This window comes from Pecten maximus, unplaced genomic scaffold, assembly GCF_902652985.1.
Source record: "Pecten maximus unplaced genomic scaffold, xPecMax1.1, whole genome shotgun sequence".
In the NCBI taxonomy this organism is placed as follows: domain Eukaryota; kingdom Metazoa; phylum Mollusca; class Bivalvia; order Pectinida; family Pectinidae; genus Pecten; species Pecten maximus.
In genome coordinates, this window is record NW_022979553.1 from 31,563 (window position 1) to 49,897 (window position 18,335).

The window sequence follows — 18,335 nt, forward strand, 5'->3', positions numbered from 1 at the left end:
CACTGTCTACATCAGGTAGTAAAACACTGTCTATATCAGGTAACACTGTCTGTATCAGGTAGTATAACACTGTCTATATCAGGTAATACAACACTGTCTATATCAGGTAATATAACACTGTCTATATCAGGTAGTATAACACTATCTATATCAGGTAGTATAACACTGTCTATATCAGGTAGTATAACACTGTCTATATCAGGTAGTATTATAAGACTCTTTCATATGTGTATATGTAGGATAGGGATATTCCACCCGAGGGGTCACAAAATGTGGTGAAACCCGAGGCTTGCCGAGGGTTTTACCACATTTTGTGATCCCGAGGGTGGAATATCCCTATCCTACATACACACATAATGAAAGAGTCTTTTTCTCTCATATCATTACCGAATTTCTGGCGAAAGTGTCCCTCAGCCATCCAGTCTTACGACGAAAAGAAATCAAGGGCACAGGCTTCAAATCTTGCAAAATTTAGAATTCTTTAATAAAATAAAGTCTTATCAAGTTCTGTTATTATTTTGAGATAGAGTAAAAAAGCTTAAATATACTGTACATTTTCTGCTATCTATCAAATTCAGATGACACTGATTAACAAAGATCTGGTAAAATAATCAAAAGTAACAATGTATGTAATTTAAACCAGAAGGCCTACATGGCTCATCTGTCAAAGTACCTACTAACAAAATACAAGGGGTCTCTGACTTAGGAAAAACTTCAAAAGTTCTTCCCAAATTATATTTACCAAAACACCAACATAATTCTCTGTCATACCTCCAATTGTCAATGAACGTTGCTTCATAGCACTGACATCTTCCTTCACAGCATCAACGTCTTTCCTAACATCACCAACGTCATCACTCACAGCAGTAACGTCTTTCCTAACAGCTCCAACTTCATCACTCACAGCACCAACATGATGACTCACATCATCAACAGTTCCTGTCAAAATGTTATATAAAAAGTTTTATTAATATTTCTATTACGTACATGTACCTGTAATTGTCCTCTCCTGTAAACAGTATTTCTGGATCAAAACAGTAGAAGACAATTCTAAGGGTCTTTGGTTTGTTTTTGTTTAATGCCCTATTAATAGCCAGGGTCATTTAAGGACTATAGGTGTATGACCTTTATGACCTTTTTAGCTATGTGTACATATGGTTAAAATCCTTACAATGCCAGACTGGTCTTCATTCCACTTTTCTCACCTTTCCTCTTCTCCTCTAAATTATTTGAAAACAAGATTAACCTACATATGAAAGCTGGGGAAGATCCATTGAGAGCTTTGTCAGAAAGGACAATATACCTTGGTAATTGTAACCTCAAGTGATCAAATCCAATTTGGCCGTCTATTTTCTTGTTTATTTCAAAACTGACCATTTTGTAAACCACAGCATTAGATATCAGTAAAGCTTAATGGGGGTCAATCAATTATAAAATCTGGGTTAGAGCATAAAATCACAAATACCATGTATAAGAAGTACCATATCTACTTACATTAGCCATGTACATTAAGCTTGATTATTTCAAAATAGATCTTTCCATCTGAAGGTAATTGTTATTCAAATCAAACAAGAGGCCCAAAGGACATGTATCGTTCACCTGGCTCTACAGCATCTTTGAAGTTAATTTAGGTTATTTCTGCAGATAACTACTTTATTCAAATATCAGTGAGGCTTGGTTTAATTATGTCAATCAATTTTCTGTTTTTTCATTCCAGTACACATTACACAACTGGCCTAATATCAGGTCTCTTTGCTATTGAGAAATCATTGTTTGAAGAATTCAGCCTATTTGACCAATGTGACCTTTAATTAAGGTTTGACAAGGTCATTCATTTGAACAAACTTCCCCTTCACCTCAGCATGCTACAGACCGAATATCAAGTCCCTGGGCCTTTTGGCTATTGAGAAGAAGTTATACAGAAGCACTATGTGTTACACTGTAAATACCTTTGAGGTCAGTGTATGACGGGCAGCACTACGTGTTACACTATAAATACCTTTGAGGTCAGTGTATGACGGGCAGCACTACATGTTACACTATAAATACCTTTGAGGTCAGTGTATGACGGGCAGCACTATGTGTTACAATATAAATACCTTTGAGGTCAGTGTATGACGGGCAGCACTACGTGTTACACTATAAATACCTACATGTTACACTATAAATACCTTTGAGGTTTGTGTATGACGGGCAGCACCATGTGTTACACTATAAATACCTTTGAGGTCAGTGTATGACGGGCAGCACTACGTGTTACACTATAAATACCTTTGAGGTCAGTGTATGACGGGCAGCACTACGTGTTACACTATAAATACCTTTGAGGTCAGTGTATGACGGGCAGCACTACGTGTTACACTATCAATACCTTTGAGGTCAGTGTATGACGGGCAGCACTACGTGTTACACTATAAATACCTTTGAGGTCAGTGTATGACGGGCAGCTCTACATGTTACACTATAAATACCTTTGAGGTCAGTGTATGACGGGCAGCACTACGTGTTACACTATAAATACCTTTGAGGTCAGTGTATGACGGGCAGCACTACGTGTTACACTATAAATACCTTTGAGGTCAGTGTATGACGGGCAGTACTACATGTTACACTATAAATACCTTTGAGGTTAGTGTATGACAGGCAGCACTATGTGCTACACTATAAATACCTTTGAGGTCAGTGTATGATGGGGAGCAGTACGTGTTACACTATAAATACCTTTGAGGTTAGTGTATGACGGGCAGCACTACGTGTTACACTATAAATACCTTTGAGGTCAGTGTATGACGGGCAGCACTACATGTTACACTGTAAATACCTTTGAGGTCAGTGTATGACGGGCAGCACTACGTGTTACACTATAAATACCTTTGAGGTCAGTGTATGACGGGCAGCACTACATATGTATGTGTTACACTATAAATACCTTTGAGGTCAGTGTATGACAGACAGCACTACGTGTTACACTATAAATACCTTTGAGGTCAGTGTATGACGGGCAGCACTACATATGTATGTGTTACACTATAAATACCTTTGAGGTCAGTGTATGACAGACAGCACTACGTGTTACACTATAAATACCTTTGAGGTCAGTGTATGACGGGCAGCACTACATGTTACACTATAAATACCTTTGAGGTCTGTGTATGACGGGTATCACTACGTGTTACACTATAAATACCTTTGAGGTCAGTGTATGACGGGCAGCACTACGTGTTACACTATAAATACCTTTGAGGTCAGTGTATGACGGGCAGCACTACGTGTTACACTATAAATACCTTTGAGGTTAGTATATGACGGGCAGTACTACATGTTACACTGTAAATACCTTTGAGGTCAGTGTATGACGGGCAGCACTACGTGTTACACTATAAATACCTTTGAGGTTAGTGTATGACGGGCAGCACTACGTGTTACACTATAAATACCTTTGAGGTTAGTGTATGACGGGCAGCACTACGTGTTACACTATAAATACCTTTGAGATCATCCAAGTCCGTTGCCATCTCGTCTTGTCTCTCTTTTATGTCACTGATTTCCCCTGAATAGAAAAGAAATATATCTCATTATAGAGACTCAAGTACAGTGTAGTCTTGAAGTATATCTAACAAAAGAACAATGTTTCTGATCAAAGGACAATGTATCTAATACAAGTACAATGTATCTGATCAAAGTACAGTGTATCTAATCCAGGTACAATGTATCTGATCAAAGTACAATGTATCTAATACAAGTACAATGTATCTGATCAAGGTACAGTGTATCTGATCAAAGTACAATGTATCTGATCAAAGTACAGTGTATCTAATAAAAGTACACTGTATCTAATAAAAGTACAATGTATCTGATCAAGGTAGTGTATCTGATCAAAGTACAGTATATCTGATCAAAGTACAATGTATCTGATCAAAGTACAGTATATCTTATCAAAGTACAATGTATCTGATCAAGGTACACTGGTACAGTATATCTGATCAAGTTATAATGTATCTTATCAAAGCACAATGTATCTAATAAAAGTACAATATATCTGATCAAAGTACAATGTATCTGATCAAAGTACAATGTATCTTATCAAAGTACAATGTACAGTGTATCTGATCAAAGTACAATGTATCTAATCAATTATCATTAGAAGATTCTGGAAGTCAGTAACATATTTCATTCCTGTGACCTTGAAAATAGGTCAAAGATGAAATATCCTGTGACCTTGAAAATAGGTCAAAGTCTATGGTATGAGGAAATGTCATAACACTCTATAGCAGGAACCTACTGGCCAAAGGATGACTGCCCTGGGTCTTGGGTCTTTTAGAACTTGAGAGGAAGATTTGCAAATGACATTTTAACCATTAATTTGGCGTGACCTTATAAATACTGTATACCTGGGAATTTTCGCCCCCGTTTAATTTCCCCCATTTTCGCCCTTTGATGATAGGGCGAATTTAAGATGACGGCGAAAATTTCAAGCTCAATTGCAGGATTTTTCCGAATGGAATTTTCCGATTGTGAACAAGGAAAATACATTTCTTAAAAGTAGTTTAGGGCGAAATTAAAACGGGGCGAATATCTTTTGTGTTGTTCAGGGGCGAAAATAACCTGGGGCGAAAAATACCAGGATACAGTAGGTCAAGGTCATTTATATGAGAAAACTTTATACCATTCTGCCCTAAGTACTGGCTGGCAAAATATCAGCCATCTAGGCCTTCTGAAACTTCACAAAAAGAATCATGGAATTTTTAACATACTTGACCACGACCCTGTGACTCTGAAAATAGGTCAGGGTCATTTAAATGAGGAACTTTAATGTACTCTTCCCCGTCTACCTCCTGGCACAAGAGAAGTTCAAAGTTGACAGACACCCACTCATACACTATACCATAAGCTCAGTGACACTTTGTGCCGTCTGAGCTAAACATATCAATTTTTCAGTGATGTAATTATATTCTTTATGCAGTTTACCTTCTATCTTCTTTACAAGAGTTATGTACTTCCTCTCTACATCTGGGTCCATGGTCATGGTCAGTATACTATCCACGGCTTGTACAAACATCCCTGTCTTCAGGTCACTATTCTGTATGTCCTCAACACTTTGACGGATGTCGGCCCACCTGGTCCTAAAGTCACTATTAGAAAGATATGCAATGTTGGCATGCACTATCTCATTTCTGTGTATCCGTAGACGATCAATGTTTGCTGACAGACAACGGTCTGCAACATCTGGAACATTACCCCAACCCTTTCCATGAGGAGTGATGTTCCCTAGACTTCTTAGAAGGATATAAAGTAAAGAAATATCCATATCCTTCTCAGAACCTTGGAACAGTCCACCCGAGGGGTAAAGCATTTTCTTCTGTTGTCTATTCAACTGGGAGATAATCTGACCCTTTTGACTGGAAAGTACATAAGGGAGTCCAGATGGCAGTCGAGTGACGAGTAACTCTCTGAAGACGTCAGGGAAGACATCAATGACCAGTCTACATATCCGGGCATAGTTAGTCGTTTCTTTGGTGGAAGTATACTTGGTAGACATCCTTATAGTTGGTTTCAGGACAGAAGATAATGTTGATACTGGAAAATAAGTAACAGGACTATTGAGCCTTTAACTGTCACCTGAAATCTGATGTAACAAGTGAAAGTACTGCATTTGTACAATCTTTATATTCTCTACTTTTATGACCTTTTGTATAGGTTATTGAATGTCTTTTTAAGTGATAAGAACCAGTACTTAAACATTTTTGGTATTTTATCCTGAAGCAGCCACCAATACGAGACAACATGCAGATTGATGCGCGTAGTTTCAACAAAAAGATTTAAAGGTCAAATTCAATATTCGAGTTCTATTAGATACTTGAATGATTCAATGACTGTTATATATATATTTTCATATCATAAGGGAATAAAACTAGAGATGTTGTCCGGGCCAACTCATAACAACAATGGAAAGGTAAACTCTACCTCTTATACTACATCTACAACATCTACAATTCTGTTGAAATACAGGTGATTTAAAAGAATTCGACAATTTCCACTGATATAAAGAACACATTCTATAAAAAAAACTCAGTCGGAATTGTAATTTATCAAAATCTAAAAATTGATAAATTTGAGATACGGCCCTTTACTTCTAAGTAGGCCATGTTGGAGATACGTCCTTGTTCCCCTAAACAATCGATATATACAATATAGAAGATGGCAATTTATATTTAATTACAGTTCAGTATCTGTTGAATCTCAGACAGTTCTAAGGCTAAACTTGAGGAGGTAGTCAACAAATGCCACTGAAAATTAGACCAAATAAGGAATTTTGATGACCCATGCCAATTAAAATATAACAATTCTAGACTGATCTAATAATATATATGTTGCACCGCAGACAGGTCAGTCATTACAGCTGAACCTTTGCAAACTTACCTTGGCACTCAAACATTTAATCCTCACAACCATTAGCAAGTGTACTTGTTTGGTGACTCAATCCTAGGGATTTCTAATGCGTTTACTTTCCCACAAATTGTTTCAATTTCTCAATACTCTAATCACATGAACACCTCGATTACTGTCTGATTGTGAAACAAACATGTTATTAGACTGTTTGGCGAGACACTGCTGTAAACCAGGACGAAATCTATAAATACCTGATTCTCACAACAGAACAAAGAAGCCTAGCATGGCCCCGCCTTCAGCAATAACACGATAGACATTACAAGAGGCCTAAAGGACCTGTATCGCTCATCTGGTTGATTTGATCAAACTTCAAAATAATGTTCATGTTCAATTTGTTAACAGCTTTATTTGTTGATGTCTAACAATGCTATTATGGTTATGAGGTATGGATCTCAACGGTTTCAAAGATATAACATAGAATTACAGTCCCTAGGGGTAAGGAAAGAACCCAGGGCCTATTTTTACAACATGAATGTGTTTATCTCTTCATGCCAAACTAAAGCTGCAACGATACGCTTCCCTCACGATACGATACGTATCACGGTACATTTACATTAGTTTATCCTGTTTGAAAATTGGAGGGATACAAACATAAATCCAGTACTATCACGAATTCACTAATAAAGGTTAATTATTTGTACAAATTTAGCCATCACATCACAGCTGTCATTATAAGAAAAATGTTAATAAAGTTTAATTAAAAAAGAAAATGACTCTTAGAAGTTTTGACATGCTTATTACTAAGTATTATCAGAGACCTAGATATCTATACTATTAGTATATAAGTCTCTGTTATTATCAGTAAGGCATTTTGACAATTGACACCTTGGGTTAATAAATATTTCACAAAGATTACTACAGTAATTGTTTTCTTCTTAAATTATCTAATTTAAGTTTTGAACTTTTTTGTTTTCAATTAGAATTCTACTCAATTTCCAATTGATCTCTGGGCCTGTTTGTTTATGAGGACAAACCGATCCATCAGTATTCAAAAGTAATATTTCAAACATAATATCTAGTGATAGTAACGTTAGGCCTATCTTAACAGACTTGCAAATACATGTTAATACATGTACTGTCTTTGTCAAGGCTCGTCTGAAAGTAATAGACTATAAAATCACCAGGTCTGTCTTTATTTCATAAACTAGCAACACTGGTCCAACCTTTTGTACCGCAAAAACGAAAACGGTCCCGCTATTGATGAGTAAACATTTAAGCACGATAAACATGATTGGTGTACACCGTACGATCTGTAGCAAAAATACACCTTTAATGAAGTAGCGAGAAACATTATTCCGATCAGGAAATAACCTAGATCTGAGAGTCGTCATCAGCCAATAAAAATGCAGGATTCCTGACAGTAGATCGGGAAGACTTCATCTCGACAATTTTTATTGATTCTTAAATGATTGTACATAAATATAAACCACCTGTTTCAGCTACACGGATCCAGAAAAGTTCCTATATATATAAAATTTAAATGAGCGAAACAAATTACCGCGCTGAAAAACGGAAACGGCCTGAACCGTGAGCGTACCATGAGGCCAGATGAAAATACCGTGAACCGAACCATTTATTTAAGCATTGAACTGTTACCAAATGGTAGTATACAGTCGATATGAATACAATTTGGGTGACAGATAAATAGAATGTTGCCCGTTAGGCTTTAAGTGGCTTTTGCACAAATTTGGCTTTATTTCATATACGTGTGTAGGTATCATCAAATTGTTCATTATTACATAATTTCTTATTGTTTAAAATCGAAACCGTTTTTATGCGCAATGATGTACGATTAACATTTAGAAGTGATGCGGCGTTGAATGGGTGCTGCGCACAGGACAGACTCTATTCCTCGGAAACACTTATTTTTCTGGTATTGACTGGATTTACGTTATTTTCAGAAGAATAACAGCTCTTAATTCTTAATGAAAGTTGTCTTGATAGTAGGTGAAAACGATTCCAAGGATATTTCGTTCGAAACAGATTCCAGTCTAACCGGTCACATCAGTGTCGCTAACTTAGCAGACGATTTTCAACTTCACAAGGGCTCGATTTTGTAAGGTAGGCCTTTGTTATCAGTGAATAATCACAAAACTAAAATCCAGTATACATACACAACCGGAAACTATGTCAATACTCCCGATTTTTTTTACAAGATTTTTTTTTTTTATAAATACTTGACTTTTAATGTTGTCGTGTCTTTCATTTCTGAAAATGGAAACGAGCCCCTGTGAGTCTGACGACATTGACAATTTGATAATTTCGTATAGATCAAGAATGGCGCTTATAGTAATTTCGTGTTGACTACATTTTTAGTATTATAAAATTATACTCTCATAACTTGTGACATTGCTTTATTTTTTGTTGTTGCTACTGTTAATAAATGCTAGCATTCGAAAGCTCTCTAGGCCGAAAGTAACTGGCGGCCATTGTTAAACCTACAACACCTGGAGCTGTAATATTCCTCCACTGACCGAATCACTGTAAATTGTAGTATACAGTCTCATGAATACAATTTGGTTTACTAACGACATATAGACAAATGCAACACAGAACGTAAATATACCTCGATATACCGTACCACAGATTACTGTTGCAGCACTATGCCAAACAATGCTATATATGGTTATAGGGTGGGGATCTCAATGGTTTCAAAGATATAACAAAAGTCCCTTGAGGTGGGGAAAGACCCCAGTGACACTTTTTAACAATGTGGTTGTGTTTATCACTTGATGGCCAACAATGCTATACAGTCCAACCCACTTAATATAAACTCTGATAATACGAAAAACTCGCTTTATACGAATGAAAATCAAATCCTCTGCAAACCGTGCACAATGTGCTTACTGTAATGTTTGTAGCATTATATATACCATAACATGCGGTAATTAGGACGACAAGTCAGGATCCAGGCTGTTCCCGTTTCTATCTAGCAGCATTCACTATGACTTTGTGTATATGTACTGCGCATGCTTGGTGTGTGTTGTTACCTGCTGCCCGCCATGTTTGGAATAAACCGTAAACCATGTGCTCATTGTTTGTTCCCGATTATCAGCATTAAGATATTCGGACATTTCACTTATATTGTTTACCCACTTAATACGAATCGGTTACGACAAAAACCCGGGTAATACCGAGACATACCAGGGTCCCTTGACCACTGTTTGTGTTGTTTTAAACCCACATAATACAAAGCGTCAAAGTCAGAGTCAGCCAAGTGTGACACAGGTAAATTTCATAACCTTTGTCTCGGACCGACCCACGCGCTCTATAGAAAGTGTACAAAACTGTAGGACCCGGATGACAACACCCCGTAATTAGAATTACGACTTTAGTTGCCTAAGTTATCGTGGCTGAGGAAAACCTTGGTATTAGCTGGAGATTCCTGAGGATTGGCAATAAGAGCTCCACGAGAGCGATGATGGTACTGACCCGGAAACACATGCTTTACAGATCGCGAGGCCCGGGAATGCATTGACAAGTTGAAATCATTCAATCAAAATGACGTTCAAGATTGTGTTTTCAAAAATGTCTTATACCTGGATATATTTGTAAGTAAGGTCAGCTCGGAAAGAGTCGAACAAACACTGGTCAGTGATTATTTCGCAGCTGCAAAACGTGCTTAGCGTGATCGTGAGCCCTATCATTTGTATCAATTTGAATCCCAGCCACCTAGGGATGTTACCACGGAAATATCAATGTCATGCATTGCTTAGTTCAAGAGAAAAAGTCGTTTTAAATATCAATATTGCCAAATGGACCTCTTTTGGCATTGCCTCTCAAGGAGTCAGCCCAATCATTTGTACCATTTCGAATCTGCACCCAAAAGTGATGCTACCAAGCAAATATAAGCAATATTCATTGCTCCGTTTCAGAGAAGTGGCTGAGTAAAATATATCAATCTAGTCATATTGAACACTTTTGGGTTGCACAATTCTGAGTCCTACTTACGTTTTACCAACAACCACGCCATTACTGCTACTGAGTTGGCATGTTATCCGATTTAATAGACAGCACTGACCGTTACAGTCGTACTCTGAACACATTGGCAGTAATTACGCTATTGTTTCAGCAGTTTAAAGATTTAATATGCACCGGTGACCTTTCATTTCTTCACCTGTAAAAACATCAGCCGGGTAGATCTATCGGTGTATCAGAGATTAGTTCCACTTGAGCGAGCGGGTAGTTGAGTTGTTGACTATCGTGTGTACTGTTATCGGCGACTGCCTTAGGAAATTACCTGATGTACGTAAAACAGTAATTTTTATCACCGACAGTTATTGTTTTAAGATTCCACCGACAATTTCTTTAATGAAGTCATAAAACACTTAAAAGAGCATATAATAATCGGTATATTTGTAGTGCCGATACAAACGGAATTTCGATGTTGAAAAAATGTTGGCGTTTACCACCGATCGTTGTTGGACACAAAAATGGTACTTCGAGTTATTCGATCATTTCAAGTAGGATTTTTATTGTTGGGACCAGATTTTCACTTCGTATTATCCCAGTTTTTCGAGTTTTCTGAATTCGAGTTTTCCGAGTTTTTTGTACTAGGATAAAGAGAGAATTCCGTCGGGACTGACGAAGTACTTCGAGTTAAGCGGGGTATTCGAGTTTTCCGAGTTCGAGTTAACGAAGTTCCACTGTATATAGAACTATCTTTTCGTAGCTCATTCGCAAATATGATTTTATGATTATTTTTATATCTTAAATCAATGCATCGACACAGAAAAAAATAATTTCACGCATGATTTCTGCAAGACGCTCGTCAATTTGATGCTTCAAATTTTGACTAAGACAAGTGTTTCATGTAAGGCAATATACAGACTCACCAATGTGTATGTTAACTATGGTCGATTCATTCCCACTCAGCCAACATGTTATTTTTGCTATAAAAACATTACCTGAGTTTACCTATGGAAAATGTAGGTATAGTCTGTTTCGATCAGTATACTTATACATGGGACTCAAAGCTTAAAAATTAAGGTGACCAACAATAAAAGTGAAGAAAATGTTTAAGAATACCTTTAAAAATAATGACAGAATACATATACTGATAATTATTACTTATATTAAAAGTGATAGTACACAACATTTTAAAAATGAAATAATGGAAAAAAATCTTTCAAAATTAACAAGAGGCCCATAGGCCTTAACAGTCACCTGAGATTTTAAATATTTCAGTTTATTTAATTGACCCTTATAGTAAAGTTTAGCCCCGCCCCAGGGGCAAACTTGAGACCCCAGGGTCATGAAATTCACAATTTTGGTAAAGAACCTTCAAACCCATCCATCTAACAAGATGGCGCCCAACAGGGCAGACACGGGTAGAGTGCTCCGTGAATTTACGTCGATTGTGAACGTGCAGGTATCGTCGAATGAGTCGTAACTTTGCAATCAGGTTCCGAAAGTATCATGTGACAGAGGTATTTTGTGAAATTTGAATTGCATGAAGATTTTGAATGACTTTTATCAGTTTTCTTCATCGCATGTATCGTACAGTGCGCGTATATTGTTTTGTGAACTTTGAACTCGAGTGGATTTTTATGGTATGGTGTTGACCGATTTTTCTCGTCACGCTCTATTGATTTTTCTCACCTGTGTGATACCTGTTATTCTTGACCAGGGAATGATGGCTAGCACAACGTCAAGTATTTTAGAAAGCGTGCGAGAGGTTCTACACGGGGGTAGCGACACAGACATGGCAAATTCTATGAAACATATGATAGAAATGATGAATAACATAAACGAGAGACTTGGACGTATAGAGACACATGTGAATAAAATAGACAAAATAGAGGCGGCACTATCTACACTCAACGCAAAAGTGGTAATTATGGAAAATCAGGTTAAAGAAATTGTTCAGAAAAACATGGAAATAGAAAAAAGTGCAGAAGCAATTGGTGAATTTTATGAACAAATGAAGAGAAAGGTTGAAAAAAACGAGACTGTATTATCGACAACGCAGGGTGAAATGCAAGGAGTGAAAATAGAAAATAGAAACATTGCTAACAACCAATCAAAACTACAGGAAGAAATGGTGAACCTAAGAAAGGAATGTCACGACATCACAGCAGAGGTTGAAGACCAAAAGTGCAGGAACATGAAATATAATTTGGTGATAACAGGTCTAATGGAACAACGATATGAGGTTATAGGGGACAAAGTGAGGGAATTCTTTCATCGCCAGCTTGGTATATCACGACATCTGGAATTCGCGAACGTTCATCGTTTCCAGAAATTCGTACGTGGTAAAGTCCGCCCGGTAGTTGTACGATTCCTATACTACGAGGACAAACAAGAAGTGAAAGGTCACGGATATATGCTCCGTGGTACGCGGTTCGGCATAAACGAGCAGTTCCCTGATGCAGTCGAGGAGCGACGGAGACAGTTATATCCTGTCATGAGACATTATAAGCGCGAAGGTCGCCATGCCAAACTCGTCAGAGACCGTCTCTATATTGACGGGGAGCTTTACGTGCCAGAGAGTGACCCTATACGTCGATCTGATCAACAGCGGCCACATAGCGACGTTGTCCGTAACGCGGGCGCGCAGCAACGGGAGCCCTCGTGATCGGTGGAAAATAATCTTGGTACTCCAGCTATTGGTCGTCGCGAGGATCAAAAACGTAATCGCGTGCCGTCTACTCCAGATGGAGAGGAGCGTTTTGAGCCGCCTCCGACTCGAGCTCGTACCAGTTCACCGCGGCTGGTACAGCATAGTGACAGTTTCATTGGTAATGAGTCGGGGATCGCAGAATCAGGATGGAATAACGCAACGACAAGTCAAGGACGTAATGATTTTCGTTCATTGCATACACGATATCAACACGCGGCACGAGGTCGGTGGAGAAACCCATCTTCGCGACAAGAGCCACCCAGTAGGGACCACGACATTTCCTATTAGGATTGTGTGGAAGGACTGTCCATTATTTCATGGAATGTATGTAGGTCCATCACGGACAAATTAGACATAGAAGACTTTGTAAATATTATAAATAAGTTTGATATTATATGTTTGTATGAAACATGGGTTGAAAAAGAGGATGAAGTGGAATTGGAAGGGTACGTCAGTTGTGTGTTTCCTAGAACGCATGGTAAGGGTGGTGGAATTGTAATTTTTATTAAATCGTCTCTTTGTGGTATTTGTAAGGTAATAAATAACATTAATGATAATATTGTTTTACTAAAGTTATGTAATAATTCCAGAACCAAAGGTAGTGATGTGTACATTTTTGCTTGTTATTTCCCACCAGTAAATAGCACTTTCTATCACAAATGTGAAATCGATGTCTTTGCCAGTCTAGAAGAAATGATATATGAATATAAAGCACTAGGTGAAGTGATTGTAGTTGGAGATTTTAATAGTAGAACTGGTGTTTGTGATGACTATATTACTGATGATGTTGTTAGACAAGGTCCTGAGCATGTTGTTTCAAATATTGTTAATTATTCGAGTGATCCTGTACCTCCAAAACGAGTCAACTCTGACACCTGTGTTAATCAATTTGGTAGACACCTATTGACATTATGTAAAAGCACGTCCTTAAGAATCGTAAATGGGCGTCATAAAGATGATATTAATGGCAATATAACATTTTTAAATAGTAGAGGGTCCAGTCTAATAGATTATGTATTGTCGTCCGATGATTTTTTAAAGAAATTTTTTTATTTTGAAAGTGGCATTTTTAATGTGTTTTCAGACCACTCTCCAGTTAGCTTTACAGTGGATTTGTATGAGGTAAAAACTAGTATTATACCTGTTGTTGAAAATGCAAAAAGTCCATATACTAAGGCAAAATGGATTGAGGACCATGCAGATAGGTCGCTTTATTGTTTAGAGGAACATAGTATAGAACTGTTACAATTTTGTAACATAAGGGGAGATAACCAAGAATGTATAGATGAAAGTGTCAATAAGTTTACAAATATGTTAAATGAATTGTTATTGCCTTTAAATACTATTACAGGTACACCAAGACGGACTAGAAAAACTCGAGTAGAGGACAAGCCATGGTTTAATGAACTTTGTAAGAAAAGATATACTGATTTCAAAAACGCTTTATTTATTTTCAATTCTGATAAGTCAGAAGAAAATAGAAACATTTTTACATCTAAAAAGCGTATTTATAAAAAACTCGAAGCTAAATTAAAACGTGAATATGTAGCTCAACAGGGAAATATGATGGCTTTTCTGAGAAAAAGTAATCCTAAAGCTTTTTACAGTAAATTCAGGAAAAAGAAAAATATTGTTCATGGTAATCTTAACGAACAAGATTTTTACAATTATTTTAGTGAATTATCAACAACAGAACCTGTGGATAATCTAATGGTCAATGATTTTTTAAATGATTATGACATAAATGTACCAAATAATATGTTTCATGAATTAGATAATCAGATATCTGATAGTGAAGTTCTTAAAGCTATCAGAAACTTGAATAATTCTAAGGCTTGTGGGCCAGACTTACTATTAAATGAGTATTTTATTAAAGGAAAAGAGGTACTTTTGCCTTGCTTAGTCCAATTGTTCAATAATATCTTTAAATCTGGTTTTTATCCTTCATCATGGTCATTAGGCAATATTATACCTATCTTCAAGAAAGGTGATAAAAATGATACCAATAATTACAGGGGCATCACACTAGTTAGTTGTTTAGGTAAAATTTTTACATCAATTTTAAATGAGCGCCTAATGAAATTTGATAGTGATTATTCTAAATTAAGTGACGCTCAGTTTGGCTTTAAGAAAAACTTATCTACTGTAGACGCCATTTTTGTTTTACAAACCTTAATAAGTAAAATTTTGAAAAATAGGAAAAGACTATATTGCTGTTTTATTGATTACAAGAAAGCTTTTGATTTTATAAACAGACAAAATTTGTGGTACAAACTTATTAAAGAAGGTGTTGAAGGGAAAATGTTGAATATTATAAGAGCACTTTATAAAAATGTGAAATGTTGTGTCAAATATAATAATAATATGTCCGATTTTTTTAAATGTCAAAATGGGTTATTCCAAGGTGAAATAATGTCACCATTATTGTTCTCCATGTATGTCAACGACTGTGAAATGAATTTCCTAACAGAAGGATGTCCATCTATTGAGTTATATACTATTAACTTGTTTTTAATTATGTATGCTGATGATATGGTTTTAATGGCAGAAACTCCCGAGGGACTGCAAAAAATGTTAGATACTTTATTACTTTACACAAAGAAATGGAACCTTACTGTAAACACTACCAAAACTAAAGTAATGGTTTTCCGAAACGGTGGTAAATTAAGAAAAGAAGAAAAGTGGTTATATGACGGATGTGTATTAGAAACCGTAGATGAATTTAATTATCTGGGGATACAAATGAATTTTAATGGTAAATTTAAGAAAACTCAACAAAAAATTGCTGAACAAGGAAGAAAAGCATTATTTTCAATTTCGGGAGTATCAAAGAAAAATTTTTTTAACGTTGAAACCCAACTACATGTTTTTGATACATACGTCGGTAGTATATTTAACTATGGGGCTGAAATTTGGGGTTTTCATAAAGCACCGGATATAGAGAAAATCCACTTACAGTTTTTAAAAAGATTATTGGGGGTTAAGAAAAGTACTTCTAATTGTATGATTTACCAAGAATTAGGGAGATTACCTTTTGTAATAGTGAGGAAATTTAGAATTTTTAAATATTGGTTGAAATTAAAACAAACCAATAACTGTGTGTTAAATGCTTGTTATCAAGATATGTTAGAAAACGGGAATGAATGGTTGAATGAAGTAAAAGAAGAACTGTATAGAATGGGTGTTGGGTATATATGGCAAAATGGGGATATTTATACAGCTGATTATATTATGAATATTGTTAAATGCAGACTATGTGATATATTTATACAAGAATGTAAAGAAAAAATCAATTCATCTTCCAAGTGTTCACTGTACAAGTTTATTAGTGAAAAGTTCTACTTACAGCCATATTTATCAAAACCAATAGGTACTTCTAATTTAAAAGAAATAACTAGAATTAGATTGTCATCACATAAATTAAATATTGAAATTGGTAGATTTAATAACTTAGAAAGAAATCAAAGAATTTGTTCCTATTGTAACAGTGGAGACATTGAAGATGAATTTCATTTTATTATTAAATGTGTATTTCATTTAGACCTAAGAAAACGTTTTATTAAGAAATATTATTATAATAAACCTAGTATGTACAAATTTATTCAACTTCTAGAAACAGTAAACAAAAAAGATCTTTCAAATTTAGCAAAATATATTAAATACAGTAATAAACAAAGAACAGATTTTTTATTAGTATAAAAAAAAAATGTCCTTCTACACTCTACCTGTTGTACAATGTATGTGTTAGTCCGGTTGTGTGTGAGTGTGTGTATGCGAGTGTGTGGTTTTTGTATTGTATCATTTCTGTACATGTATATATTTGTTGAACCGATGAGCCGTAAGGCTCAAGGAAATAAAGAACTTGAACTTGATCTATGAAGTGCATTTGATTCCATCATATCTAAGAGTAAAGAAGATTTTTGAAGTTTTAGTCAATTTGACCCTTTTTGGCCCCACCCCTCAGACCCCTGGGGATCAACCAGGGCCAAACATGTACATACCATCAAACTGTCATCCCATGCTCATAATTTGAACCAAGTTAGAATGAATTCCAATACAAATCCAACAAATAATAGTCAAAAATGTGATTCCCCTAAATAAACTATAGTAAAGTTTACCCCCTCCCCAGGGGCAAACGTGAGACCCCAGGGTCATGAAATTTTGGTAAAGCACCTTAAGACCCTTCCATCTATGAAGAGTGTTTGGTTCCATCATATCTGAGAGTAAAGAAGAAGATTTTTGAAGTTTTAGTCTATTTGACCCTTTTTGGCCCCACCCCTCAGGCCCCTGGGGGGTGGGGACTATATAATTTACAAATTTGGTTGACCTTTAGACATAGAAGCTTCCTGCCAAATTTCATAGAATTTGGTTTGTGGGTTTTGAAGAAGAAGTTGAAAATGTAAATTATTTACGGACGCACGACGGACGACACACGACGACGGACAAAAGGGGATTAGAATAGGTCACTTGAGACTTTGTCTCAGGTGACCTAAAAATGCACCTTATACAGGTAACAATGATATACAGTGTACTTTCAATCATTTTTTTCTGGTTTTTCTGCTTTCAATTAGATATGATTACTATGTTATAATAAGCAACTAATTCTTACAAATTGAATTATTGTTTCAACAAAAATAGGTGCATTTTGTTAAAATCACATAAAGAGTTAACGGCATAAACTTCAATGATATGTAGTCAAAACTGTTTACAAGAGTATGTGTATGTAACCAACACAAAAAAAAACAATTGTTATTCCCTCAAAATTACAACAAACAGTATACACCTGGGTCCGATCATTTTACCAATTCCATTAGTTATTTTTCTCTAAACACTTACTGTACTTGACATTCCTGGAAATAGATTATAGATTGCAATGACAAATGCCCAGATTAGGGTTGATTTCTTGGAGAATGGTAGAGTATCAAGCTGGAGGTAAACCATGCGCAAAGAAGAGGAATATCGCCAACCAGAATCGAGACTCCAGACTCTCAAGATGACACGATGGATGTGACCGCATATGCTGATGCAGCTTCACATCTTGTCCACTCGTAGTATTAAATCCAGGATAATTACAATTATATACTCGTTTATCATATGCTTGTGCTTCCTGAACATTAACAAATGGACCTAAGTGATTATGATATACTTTGAGAAATTGAACTTGTGTATACTAAACATTATATACAAGTGTAATTCAACATTCAATTTCATAAAGCAACTTGAATTTGCAAGGGCTATGCGATTACCATATACTTGTGTTAAA

At 36.1% G+C, this 18,335-nt stretch overlaps 1 protein-coding gene across 1 annotated transcript; it reads right to left on the reverse strand.

Moving 5' to 3' along the window:
- Window positions 1–538: 538 nt before the first annotated feature.
- LOC117318910 lies at window positions 539–5,822 on the reverse strand. The gene is made up of 3 exons (XM_033873844.1): window positions 4,969–5,822; window positions 3,488–3,550; window positions 539–939 (listed from the first exon to the last, which is right to left on the reverse strand). Exons 1-3 carry the CDS (start codon window positions 5,537–5,539, stop codon window positions 677–679), a joined length of 897 nt encoding a protein of 298 aa, XP_033729735.1. The 5' UTR covers window positions 5,540–5,822; the 3' UTR covers window positions 539–676.
- Between the last annotated feature and the right edge of the window lie 12,513 nt (window positions 5,823–18,335).

Coding starts and splice junctions, on each gene's coding strand:
- LOC117318910 (XM_033873844.1), bottom strand. CDS start 5,539: ATGTCTACCAAGTATACTTCCACCAAAGAAACGACTAACTATGCCCGG. Junction 3,551..4,968: donor TCTTGTAAAGAAGATAGAAG/GTAAACTGCATA, acceptor TTTTCTATTCAG/GGGAAATCAGTGACATAAAA. Junction 940..3,487: donor GGACTTGGATGATCTCAAAG/GTATTTATAGTG, acceptor ACATTTTGACAG/GAACTGTTGATGATGTGAGT.